The sequence below is a fragment of the Coregonus clupeaformis genome, chromosome 17, assembly GCF_020615455.1.
Source record: "Coregonus clupeaformis isolate EN_2021a chromosome 17, ASM2061545v1, whole genome shotgun sequence".
Classification (NCBI taxonomy): Eukaryota; Metazoa; Chordata; class Actinopteri; order Salmoniformes; family Salmonidae; genus Coregonus; species Coregonus clupeaformis.
Window position 1 is genome coordinate 54,280,484 of NC_059208.1, and position 13,434 is coordinate 54,293,917.

At 44.9% G+C, this 13,434-nt stretch overlaps 1 protein-coding gene across 1 annotated transcript in view; it reads right to left on the reverse strand.

Annotated features, from left to right (window-relative positions):
- Positions 1–13,434, reverse strand: part of LOC121586751 (UPF0711 protein C18orf21 homolog) — a 35,900-nt gene that overhangs the window by 2,332 nt on the left and 20,134 nt on the right. Inside the window, exon 4 of the mRNA XM_041903711.2 lies at positions 128–324. Coding sequence (XP_041759645.1) covers positions 128–324 — 197 coding nt within the window. The remainder of the gene's footprint in view (positions 1–127; positions 325–13,434) is intronic.

Consider the following 13,434-nt stretch of genomic DNA (forward strand, 5'->3'; position numbering starts at 1 on the left):
TACCATCTATTGCCCTCACTTCTCAAGAAGTCCTTTAAAATTGTGATTTTCACCTAAGCGAGATGTAGCCTCTAGAAATAAAATGGGTAACATTTGAGGTACCGGAGGCCTGGTATTGTTTGTTTACCTTGGCGTACTGCAGGGCGTCTTGTCTTTGGAGGCAGACTTTGGGATGCCCATGGCGTTGGTTCTGTTGGTGGACTGGGGAGTCTTGCGTTTGCCTGCGCTCATGGGGGTGCCGTGGCTCTTGGAGAGAGCGGTCATGAAGTCCCTGTTGACGCCGTTATGCTTGGACTTGTTGTTACAGGTGTGGCAGGTAGCCATCTGGGATGGCGAGAGGAGGAGTGGATTAAATTCTAAGTAGGAGTAATGACATTTCTCTGTATTTACAGGTGACAAATCCATTGTTTCTATTTAAATTTCACACAGGGAACAGGATTCTCATGTGGAGATTACTCTTAATTGGACACAACGTGTCTCAAAAAAAAATCTGGAAGTTAATGTCTGCAAGTGAGTTACCAAAAGTGACTAACCAAAAGTGGTTAACTCCCTGATTACTTCCCTGGTTGCCTAGGGAATAGGGCCATCATTTGGGACACAGACCCTGTCTCCCTGTGCTGAAAACCCACATCCAGACCACTCCTTTTCCATTCACACACGTCAATAGAAACAGGATAACAATCATGATTGTGTCATGCCAGGTTATTTGGCTTAGTCTCTTTTCAGCAGCTGCACAGCCCCAGATGTCTAGCTATAGGCCTTTCTCTGACACACAAAATCAAATCAATATTCCATACAACTACAGATGAAGTAAGTGCAATCCAATGCACTTTCATCTGGCGACTGCCCCATTCTGTCCATCCCATCGATTGCACTAACAAAATGGCCCCTGGGACCAGAGTGCAGAGGGGCCAGGGTGAGATGCCAGAGGGCCAGGGTGAGAGGTCAGAGGGGCCAGTGTGAGGGGCCAGGGTAAGAGGTCAGAGGGGCCAGGGTGAGAGGCCAGAGGGGCCAGGGTGAGAGGCCAGAGGGGCCAGGGTGAGAGGCCAGAGGGGCCAGGGTGAGAGGCCAGAGGGGCCAGGGTGAGAGGCCAGAGGGGCCAGGGTGAGAGGCCAGAGGGGCCAGGGTGAGAGGCCAGAGGGGCCAGGGTGAGAGGCCAGAGGGGCCAGGGTGAGAGGCCAGAAGGGGCCAGGGTGAGAGGCCAGAGGGGCCAGGGTGAGAGGCCAGAGGGGCCAGGGTGAGAGGTCAGAGGGGCCAGGGTGAGAGGCCAGAGGGGCCAGGTGAGAGGCCAGAGGGGCCAGGGTGAGAGGCCATAGGGGCCAGGGTGAGAGGCCAGATGGGCCAGGGTGAGGGGCCAGGGTGAGAGGTCAGAGGGGCCAGGGTGAGAGGTCAGAGGGGCCAGGGTGAGGGGCCAGGGTGAGAGGCCAGAGGGGCCAGGGTGAGGGGCCAGGGTGAGAGGCCAGAGGGGCCAGGGTTAGAGGGGCTACTGTATGACAGAGGGCTAAAAGGAGACGGCGCTCATATGCCCTGAGTGACGCAGGCAACCAGAGGCCTACTCAAGACTCGCTCAGTCACTCTCATTTCTCTTTCTTAGTTCTTCTCACCCCCCCTCCCCTTCTCACAGCAGACAATTACTTGTAAGACTTGTCTCAGGAGGAAAACATTGGCTTACTAAACTCTGTTTTTATCTCTGCATCTATCCTATATCTAGGTTACAAAATGGCCTGTGTTGTTTGTGTAATATGGACTTCTGCATTTCAAGTATGTCCTCTTGTGCTTTTACATAAAATAGTGTGTGCAAGTAAACAAAACGCAATGAAATACACACTTTAGCAAGCCAATTGGACTCAATGTCATGATGTTGTTCCTGTGACCCAAGACAGCAATTGGCATCTCCTGGAGCCCTGCCAGACAACAACACTTTGTGCCCTTTCGGTAAACGTGAAATGTGAGTGTGATCATTTCATGATCTGGGACGAAGCCTATAAACAGCACCACAACGGGCCTGTCACAAGGTCCGTGGAAACTTTACAAGCCTATAAGGTGCACTGCTGCACACAAACAGAACTAGCATCCATCTGTGACCCGTCAGCAAATCACCAAGAGGTAGTGTTACATTTGTTGCAACATAAAGATTACGAAATCAAGTAATCTACCCCACCCAAAGACGTCAGGACTCCCCGAATCTCTCGTGGACAGACAACGTAAACATACACATCTGACCAAATTACGACAGACAACATAAACATCTGACCAAATGACGGGACATTTTTGTTCTGGTTTAGGTCTAACCGAGATTAGGACATTCCAAAAACAACAATTTCAACATCACAGACAGGCACATGCCAAATGACATCCCAAACCCTCTGATACCAACACATCCATTATTTCCATAAAAACTGCATGCATCCATAGAAACAAAACATGCAGTGTCAGCAGATTCTGAGTCAGGCTGTTGACAGTGCTGAGTGCTAATGCTGTGGAAAAGAACTCACCGATACAAAGGTAGCCATGTTGCTGCTGAAAGTCTAACAGGTGGCAGAGTAGAGTTTCACTGAACCAGTGATGACCTGGCAGACCTAAGTATGAGTCTGAGTGAGAATGTTTACTACTGAGCCCTGCGTGTCCAGCCTTATAAAGCAGAGAGCAGCACAGAAGCCGAGCCCATCCGGAGCCCAACAGCTGGCCAGCCAATCAATCGACAGCAGCGGTGGAAGAGGGCGCAGCTTGTAGATGGTTTGACTCTGTGGTCGCTGACTGTAACTGGCACCACTTCCCATGCCAACAGCCCTAATCCATTTAATTTTTTCGGAATGAAGGAAATGTCTGTTATGTTTACCAAAAGTTAAGGAAATACTAGCGTTCAAGAACTCACCTTCGAACCTAAAAAAACACATTGAGGTAAGCCTACTGTTAGCATGCTAGCTAACATTAGCTAACCTAGCTAGCCCACATTTGCTAATGCAACAAGCAGTGTTAGTTGATGCTAGCTAATCCTATATACCTAAATAGTTCACTAGCTAGTAGCTACCTACTTTAGCTGGCTAAAATGTGCCCAGATTCGGAAGCTTAGTTAGCTAACGCAATCTAACTAAACTGACACGAGTTGACTAGCTAACTTGTTAACTAGTAATTTCCGAATCTGGGCACATTTTAGTCAGCTAACCTTAGTCTAGCCAAATACCTTTTCCCTAAACACCTGGTCAAGCTAGCTAGCTAACTAATGTTAGCTTTCGGGTGTTAGCGAGCCATTTGTGAGGTTCTATTTTCTAATAATTGGATTGAAGTGATGAATAGCTTAGAAGGAATGCATTAATGAGGAGCATAGGTTTGAACTATACTGATATAAATTGTTTCACATAACAGGCTGTGATTCATGTGAGGAACGTTAGGGGCTAGGATGAGATAAAACTTGTATTTCTTATAGATAAGACTTGTATTTCTCACAGATACGAACACTGCTTCTTTGTGATCTGTGAACCTTCCAAGGACATGGGTACTGCAAAAAAAAGTGCTAACTCCACAGGTTGTTATGATAAACTTATGCCTGGCAACAGTGTGCAACAAATGGAGCGCCGAGGGGTTGGGACCAACCCGTGCGCCAACGGATTGGCTGATTAAGTCTAAACCACGCTCAGTCTACTCTGATTGGTCAGCAGAGAGGTGGGAACTTTCTCTCTCTGTCAGAGTATTTGAAGAAGAACCTGTAACAATGGATTCAGTTCTCTGAGTGCCCTGCGAGGTATTTCAGTGGACCCGTATATACGAACCTTCATACTTATCATACATACATTTTGCATATAATAAATTTAGCTTGGATTGAAGATCTCTTGATTCTTATTCCAATACCAGATTTGAATTACGCAATTTCTAACAATTTTATTCCTTGTGTTAGTTGATAAAGTTGTTCTTACCTAGCTAATTACTATAGATTTAAGTTATTGATGTATCCTACTAGCTATATCAATTAACATAGTTTTTTCTCATTGTTATATTAAAATGGTGGTCAAACTCTCACTCAACTGTTTATAGCTTTAAAATGAGGATCCTATACCTTAAGTATTTGGTGATGGTAGTTATGTTGCTAAGTAACTGTCTCTCTTTTCCTTTTCTTCTTATTTCAGAGAAAGCATGTACACCATCTTAAGAAGTATGGAGAACTGAAGAGAAAGCATGTACACCATCTTAAGAAGTATGGAGAACTGACAGCAAACACACTGAAGAGAAAACATGCCCCTAATACTCCCTCCACCATCAAGCAGAGCACATTACTGAAGACAGTGTCTAAAAAAATCAATCGACAAAGCGGTGGTGAAGTATGTGTTCCAAGGGCTCCAACCATTCGCTGTTGTAGAACAAGAACCATTCAGAGAGTTTGTCCAGGATCTGCAGCCTAACTCAAAGATCTTATCAAGGCCCACACTGCGCTCCAGGATTGATGAAGCCTCCATGGAAATGAAGAAGAAGGTGACTGAGGCCATGAGAGGAGTTGACCACATCGCCGCCACCACCGACTGCTGGTCTGCAAGAAGACGGAGCTTCATTGGTGTTACAGCCCACTGGATAGACCCTGACAGTCTCAACAGATGCTCTGCAGCCCTGGCCTGTAAACGGTTGAGAGGATCGTACACCTTTGACGTGTTGGCAGGAGCCCTAAATGACATCCATTCTGAGTTTTAAATCCGGGGTAAGATTGTGAGAATAACAACCGACAACGGCTCTAACTTCTTGAAAGCTTTCCAAGTTTTTGGAGAAGATGAAAACAACAAGGCAGTGGAAGCAGTGGGTGGTGAAGCAGCTCAGCCAACGAGGCAGTGGAAGCAGTGGGTGGTGAAGCAGCTCAGCCAGGACAGGAAGATGGTGAAGAGGAACAAGAGGAGAGTGAAGAAGTGGAGTTTGTTGATGTGGCAACGATCCTGAATGAAGATTATGGTTTTGAGTACCAGCTGCCGAAGCACCAGCGCTGTGCTTGCCACCTACTCAACTTAGTATCTACAGTCGATGCCCTGAAAGCAACAACTTACAAAAAAAGTGTCCCGTTCAACATTTGGCAAGTGCCATACGGAAGATCCACACTTGCAGTCTAAACCATTGAAGATGATTGCGACCTCCAGCTGCTACAAGGTGGAACTCCTGGTTCATGGCTGTAGAAAGACTCCTGAGGATCGTCAAAGACAAAGGAGAGGCAGCCGTCAGAGTTCTTTGCACATACTTTGAGGTTCCAATGTAAGTAAGGATTATGTATTATTTTGTCATAATTTAAGGTCTTGAATGTTGTCTAAATCTGTTGCAGTGTTTCCTGACCCTTTGCTTGGGGACAAATAACTGCTTCACATGTTGTAGCCATACACTATCATTGATCCATTTAGTCAACTACTCATCCAGCCATTGATTACTGTAGTAAAATCAGGTGAAATGGTTAGTGGTCCTCTTTGTATAGGGTTAGGAAACAGTATATATATTTTTTTCATAGGTTCAATCCAGCTGAATTCGTCTTCCTCACAGAGTATGCTGCCACCATGAGCACAGTAGCAAAGGCCATCAACATCCTGCAGGCTGAAACCAATGTCCAGATGGGGTGGCTACTTCCAACTATCAACCTGCTGATCACAAAACTTGACCAAATCAAGTTGTCCCTAAAGTACTGTAAGCCTCTGGTGGATGCGCTACAACTGGGACTGAAGAAGTGCTTCCACCACATGTTTCACGAACCTGAGCTGATCGCAGCTGCAATCCTTCTCCCCAAATTCAAAACGACGTGGACAAAGGATGGGTAAGACAACGTGGTTAATTAACAGTATTTTATTATTCATAAACAACTGTGTATAGTGTACATTTTGACACTTCATAGATTTGAGAACCACCCATTTAAACTACAATCCTGACTTTGTGGTTCAGTCCAGTGGGTAGCCTACTTAGCCCTGTTGCTTGGTTTATATAGATGGGGGATGGGGATGTATTAATGTAGGCTCATAACGGCATGATTTCTATTGTCATCTTCCTTGTATTTCTGGAATGGACTACATCAAGGACCACCTGGAAGAACCCTTGCTGCAGCTAGGTGATGGCACCAGTTCGTCAGCTGAGGAGGACTTCTTCTCTGACATGAAGACGTCTCAAGCACAAGAAAGCTCCAATCAGCTGGACGGATACCTGGCCTGTTCAGCTGATCATATGGAGTTGCTCAAGTCCTTCACGGCAGTCTGTAAGCTGTCTTTGCGCCTAAACACACCCTTACCTGCATCAGCTGCATGTGAAAGGCTGTTCAGCATTGCAGGATTTGTTTTCAGCCCCAGGAGAGCAAGGCTGGATTCCAGAAACTTTGAAAACCAGCTTTTACTGAAGATGAACCCTAAATTCTTCAACTTCAAGTAATGACAGCTTAACGCTAACAAGCCCATGGACACGGATGCCTTACGCGTTTTGTTAATTTACGTTTAAAATTCACAAGTTATAGGTGTCCTTGTTACAAAGGCATGACCTGACACACTGATTTCTAGTACAGTTCTATCAGTGGTGATGTCCTCATTCATACAGTGAGGTTGTGTGCAGTACTTTTGATAAGCTCGTCAACATTTTTATTTTATGTAGGGTTCTATTATAGGATGTTTTTTCTAAAGCAAAGTGACTGTGATTGGAAGTGTTTACTGGCTATATTCCTTCATTATTAAGGCATACAGTGGCTTGCAAAAGTATTCACCCCCCTTGGCATTTTTCCTATTTTGTTGCCTTACAACCTGGAATTAAAATGGATATTTTGGGGGTTTGTATCATTTGATTTACACAGCATGCCTACCACTTTGAAGATGCAAAATAGTTTTTATTGTGAAACAAACAAATAAGACAAAAAAACAAACGTGAGCGTGCATAACTATTCACCCCCCAAAAGTCAATACTTTGTAGAGCCACCTTTTTGGGGGATTTTTGCCCATTCTTCAAGCCAAAACTGCCCCAGGTCCTTCAAGTTCGAAGGGTTCCGCTGGTGTACAGCAATCTTTAAGTCATACCACAGATTCTCAATTGGATTGAGGTCTGGGCTTTGATTTGGCCGTTCCAAGACATTTAAATGTTTCCCCTTAAACCACTCGAGTGTTGCTTTAGCAGTATGCTTAGGGTTATTGTCCTGCTGGAAGGTGAACCTCCGTCCCAGTCTCAAATCTCTGGGAGACAAACAGGTTTCCCTCAAGAATTTCCCTGTATTTAGCACCATCCATCATGCCTTCAATTCTGACCAGGTTCCCAGTCCCTGCCAATGAAAAACATCCCCACAGCATGATGCTGCCACCACCATGCTTCACTGTGGGGATGGTGTTCTCGGGGTGATGAGAGGTGTTGGGTTTGCGCCAGACATAGCGTTTTCCTTGATGGCCAAAAAGCTCAATTTTAGTCTCATCTGACCAGAGTACCTTCTTCCATATGTGTGGAGAGTCTCCCACATGCCTTTTGGCGAACACCAAACGTGTTTGCTTATTTATTTCTTTAAGCAATGGCTTTTTTCTGGCCACTCTTCTGTAAAGCCCAGCTCTGTGGAGTGTACGGCTTAAAGTGGTCCAATGGACAGATACTCCAATCTCCGCTGTGGAGCTTTGCAGCTCCTTCAGGGTTATCTTTGGTCTCTTTGTTGCCTCTCTGATTAAGGCCCTTCTTGCCTGGTCTGTGAGTTTTGGTGGGCGGCCCTCTCTTGGAAGGTTTGTTGTGGTGCCATATTATTTCCATTTTTTAATAATGGATTTAATGGTGTTCCGTGAGATGTTCAAAAATGGCGCCGGAGAAGATGGCTCTAACCAATTGTACTATTATGTGTGTTTTTCCGCGTTATTTGTAATTTATTTTGTACATAATGTTTCTGCCATCGTCTCTTATAACCAAAAAGAGCTTCTGGATATCAGGACAGCGATTACTCACCTCGTATTGGGCCGAATAATTTTTTCTTCAACGAGGCGACGCGAAGGATATCCTACAGACACCCGACAAGGCCCAAATCCCCGTCATTCGCATGAGGAAGAGACGGAGATATCGTGGGCGTAGGTCGGGGTGCCTTGTAAGGATCCGATGGCGGCGAGTAAACTGCCGCTCCCCATCAATCCTATTAGCCAATCTTCAATCATTGGAAAATACATTGGATGACCTAAGATTACGGTTATCCTACCAACGGGACATTAAAAACTGTAATATCTTATGTTTCACTGAGTCGTGGCTGAACGACGACATGGATAACATACAGCTAGCGGGCTATACGCTACATCGGCAGGATAGAACGGCTGAATCCGGTAAGACAAGGGGTGGCGGTCTGTGTATATTTGTAAACAACAGCTGGTGCACAAAATCAAATACTAAGGAAGTCTCGAGGTTTTGCTCGCCTGAGGTAGAGTATCTTATGATAAGCTGTAGACCACACTATTTACCAAGAGAGATTTCATCTATATTTTTCATAGCTATCTATTTACCACCACAAACCAATGCTGGCATTAAGATTGCACTGACTGAGCTGTATAAGGCCATAAGTCAACAGGAAAACGCTCATCCAGAGGATGCGCTCCTAGTGGCCGGGGACTTTAATGCAGGGAAACTTAAATCCGTTCTACCTCATTTCTACCAGCATGTTAAATGTGCAACCAGAGGAAAAAAAAACTCTAGACCACCTTTACTCCACACACAGAGACACATACAAAGCTCTCCCTCGCCCTCCATTTGGCAAATCTGACCATAACTCTATCCTCCTGATTCCTGCTTATAAGCAAAAACTAAAGCAGGAAGCACCAGTGACTTCGGTTAATAAAAAAGTGGTCAGATGACGCAGATGCTAAGCTACAGGACTGTTTTGCTAGCACAGACTGGAACATGTTCGGGATTCTTCAGATAGCATTGAGGAGTACACCACATCAGTCACTGGCTTCATCAATAAGTGCATCGATGATGTCGTCCCCCACAGTGACCGTACGTACATACCCCAACCAGAAGCCATAGATTACAGGAAACATCTGCACTGAGCTAAAGGGTAGAGCTGCCGCTTTCAAGGAGCGGGACTCTAACCGGACGCTTATAAGAAATCCTGCTATGCCCTCCGACGAACCATCAAACAGGCAAAGAGTCAATACAGGACTAAGATTGAATCGTACTACACCGGCTCTGGCTCGTCGGATGTGGCAGGGCTTGAAAACTATTACAGACTACAAAGGGGAAGCATAGCCGCGAGCTTCCCAGTGACACAAGCCTACCAGATGAGCTAAACCACTTCTATGCTCGCCTTTGAGGCAAGCAACACTGAAGCATGCATGGAGCACCAGCTGTTCCAGATGACTATGTGATCACGCTCTCCGTAGCCGATGTGAGTAAGACTTTTAAGCAGGTCAACATTCACAAGGCCGCAGGGCCAGATGGATTACCAGGACGTGTACTCTGAGCATGTGCTGACCAACTGGCAAGTGTCTTCACTGACATTTTCAAGATGTCTCTGACTTGAGTCTGTAATACCAACATGTTTCAAGCAGACCACCATAGTCCCCATGCCCAAGGACACTAAGATAACCTGCCTAAATGACTACCGACCCGTAGCACTGACGTCTGTAGCCATGAAGTGCTTTGAAAGGCTGGTCATGGCTCACATCAACACCATTATCCCAGAAACCCTAGACCCACTCCAATTTGCATACCGCTCCAACAGATCCACAGATGATGCAATCTCTATTGCACTTCACACTGCCCTTTCCCACCTGGACAAGAGGAACACCTACGTGAGAATGCTATTCATTGACTACAGCTCAGCATTCAACGTCATAGTGCCCTCAAAGCTCATCACTAAGCTAAGGATCCTGGGACTAAACACCTCCCTCTGCAACTGGATCCTGGACTTCCTGACGGGCCGCCCCCAGGTGGTAAGGGTAGGTAACAACACATCTGCCACACTGATCCTCAACATGGGGGGCCCCTCAGGGTGCGTGCTCAGTCCCCTCCTGTACTCCCTGTTCACCCATGACTGCATGGCCAGGCACGGCTCCAACACCATCATTAAGTTTGCCGACGACACAACAGTGGTAGGCCTGATCACCGACAACGATGAGACAGCCTATGAGGAGGAGGTCAGAGACCTGGCCGTGTGGTGCCAGGATAACAACCTCTCCCTCAACGTGACCAAGACAAAGAAGATGATTGTGGACTACAGGGAAAAAAAAAGAGGACTGAGCACGCCCCCATTCTCATCGACGGGGCTGTAGTGGAACAGGTTGAGAGCTTCAAGTTCCTTGGTGTCCACATCACCAACGAACTATCATGGTCCAAACACAGCAAGACAGTCGTGAAGAGGGGCACGGCAAAGCCTATTCCCCCTCAGGAGACTGAAAAGATTTGGCATGGGTCCTCAGATCCTCAAAAAAATTCTACAGCTGCACCATCGAGAGCATCCTGACTGGTTGCATCACCGCCTGGTATGGCAACTTCTTGGCCTCCGACCGCAAGGCACTACAGAGGGTAGTGCGTACGGCCCAGTACATCACTGGGGCCAAGCTTCCTGCCATCCAGGACCTCTATACCAGGAGGTGTCAGAGGAAGGCCCTCAAAATTGTCAAAGACTCCAGCCACCCTAGTCATAGACTGTTCTCTCTGCTACCGCACGACGAAAGCGGTACTGGAGTGCCAAGTCTAGGTCAAAAGACTTCTCAACAGCTTCTACCCCCAAGCCATAAGACTCTGAACAGCTAATCATGGCTACCCGGACTATTTGCACTGCCCCCCACCCCATCTTTTTACGCTGCTGCTACTCTGTTAATTATTTATGCATAGTCACTTTAACTCTACCCACATGTACATATTACTTCAACTACCTCTACTAGCCGGTGCCCCCGCACATTGACTCTGCACCGGTACCCCCCGTATATATAGCCTCCCTACTGTTATTTTATTTTACTTCTGCTCTTTTTTGTTGTTTTATTTTACTTTTTTATTTATTGTTGGTTAAGGGCTGTAAGTAAGCATTTCACTGTAATGTCTGCACCTGTTGTATTCGGCGCATGTGGCCAATAAAATTAGATTTCATTTGATTGGAAAGTTTCTGATATTTTTTTATAACCCAACCCTGATCTGTACTTCTCCACATCTTTGTCCCTGACCTGTTTGGAGAGCTCCTTGGTCTTCATGGTGCCGCTTGCTTGGTGGTGGCCCTTGCTTAGTGGTGTTGCAGACTCTGGGGCCTTTCAGAACAGGTGTATATATACACTGAGATCACGTGACACTTAAATAAAGTCCACCTGTGTGCAATCTAACTAATTATGTGACTTCTGAAGGTAATTGGTTGCACCAGATCTTATTTAGGGGCTTCATAGCAAAGGGGGTGAATACATACGCACGCACCACTTTTCTGTTATTTATTTTTTTGAATTTTTTGAAACAAGTAATTTTTTTTCATTTCACTTCACCAATTTGGACTATTTTGTGTATGTCCATTACATGAAATCCAAATAAAAATCCATTTAAATTACAGGTTGTAATGCAACAAAATAGGAAAAACGCCAAGGGGGATGAATACTTTTGCAAGGCACTGTAATTCTATTTAGTCTGTAAGAGATGTATTTTGAAGTGTTGCCTATTTGAGAATCCACTTTCTTTTTAAAATCTGAGCTCTTCTTGCATCTGTAAGACTGTTACCTTTCAGAAAAGCTCAAACCAAATAAAAGGTCTGGCTGTTTTGCTTTTTGGATTTACGGCTCTTACGTTTCATACTTTTACTTTTGATACTTAAGTACATTTACCTTACGGCTATTTAATATCAGGTACTTAAAAACTTTTACTCAAGTAGTATTCTAATGGGTGACTTTTACTTGAGTCATTTTCCAGTAAGGTATCTTTACTTTTACTCAAGTATGGCTTTTGGGTACTTTTTTCACCACTGCTTAATATAAGGAATTTGATGTATAACATTTACTTTTACTCAAGTATGATGATTGAGTACTTTTTCCAACACTGTACTTAAGTACATTTAAAAACAGATACTTTTAGACTTTTACTCAAGTGGTATTTTACTTGGTGACTTTCACTTGAGTAATTTTCTATTAAAGGTATCTTTACTCAAGTATGACAATTGAGTACTTTTTCCACCACTGATCATAGGCAGGGGACTCCCGACAAAGAAATTACTATTTTGACCATAGTATTAGTTCAATCAATTTAAAAGGAATAAAACACAATACAGATAGCATAGTGTTAGCCTAGGCCTTTGATAGTGCTGTTGAACATATCTGCTGTGCCATTGACGCACCTTTGTGAAGATAATCATTGTTGAGGCATTGTGCAAGGCCTGCATCCAGCAACGTCACGAGTCACGTGACCTATTTTTGCAGCTGTTTCAGCACAGCACTACAGGGAGAGCGAGTGGGAGAGGGCAAACTAGTTTCAATGTATGGAATCACTTGGGAGTTTCTGGATTTTGGGTAAACTTCTCCTTTAACGCTAGTAGGGAGTCCACACACTTAAAGGGATACTTCAGGATTTTTGCAATTTCCCCAGAGTCAGATGAACTTGTGGATACCATTTTTATGTCTCTGTGTCCAGTATGAAGGAAGTTAGAGGTAGTTTCGCGAGCCAATGCTAACTAGCGTCAGCGGAATGACTAGAAGTGTATGGGTATGACTAGAATGCTAGAATGCTAACAGATACCCATACACACTTAGTCATTGCGCTAACGCTAGTTAGCAATTGCGCCAGCGCTTGTTAGCAACCTCCTTCAAGTTGCACGCAGAGACATAAAAATGGTATCCACTAGTTCATCTGACTCTGGGGAAGTAGATAAAGGGCCTCATTGCCAAAATCCCAAAGTATCCCTTTAATACTACATTCCAACTCCTTAAGGAGTTTGAGAGCCCTATGATAGAGAGCAGGAGGCGGCGGTGAAGGGGGTGGGTGTGTTTAGGGTGCCCAGGCACCTCTAGTGGACAGGCTATCATCATAGGGCTCTCTGGTTGAGCATAGTAGCTCAGCTGGTAGAGCACGGCGCTTGTAACGCCAAGGTAGTGGGTTCGATCCCCGGGACCACCCATACACAAAAAAAAATGTATACACGCATGACTGTAAGTCGCTTTGGATAAAAGCGTCTGCTAAATGGTATATTATTTATTATTTTATTTATCATCAGCTGGCCGGCGATACCATACTCTATCTAGTGTGTCATGACAGCGCCTAAGAAAAGCTTATTTTGCCTATTGATGATTTGCACATAGTTTGAGAAACAAACACCTCACAGGTCCTCAACTGGCAGCTTGAGACTGGTGTTTTGTGGGTACTATTTAATGAAGCTGCCAGTTGAGGACCTGTGAGGCGTCTGTTTCTCAAACTAGACACTCTAATTTATTTGTCGTCTAGATATAATATATAATATATATAATATAATAATATAATATGCCATTTAGCAGACGCTTTTATCCAAAGCGACTTACAGTCATGCGT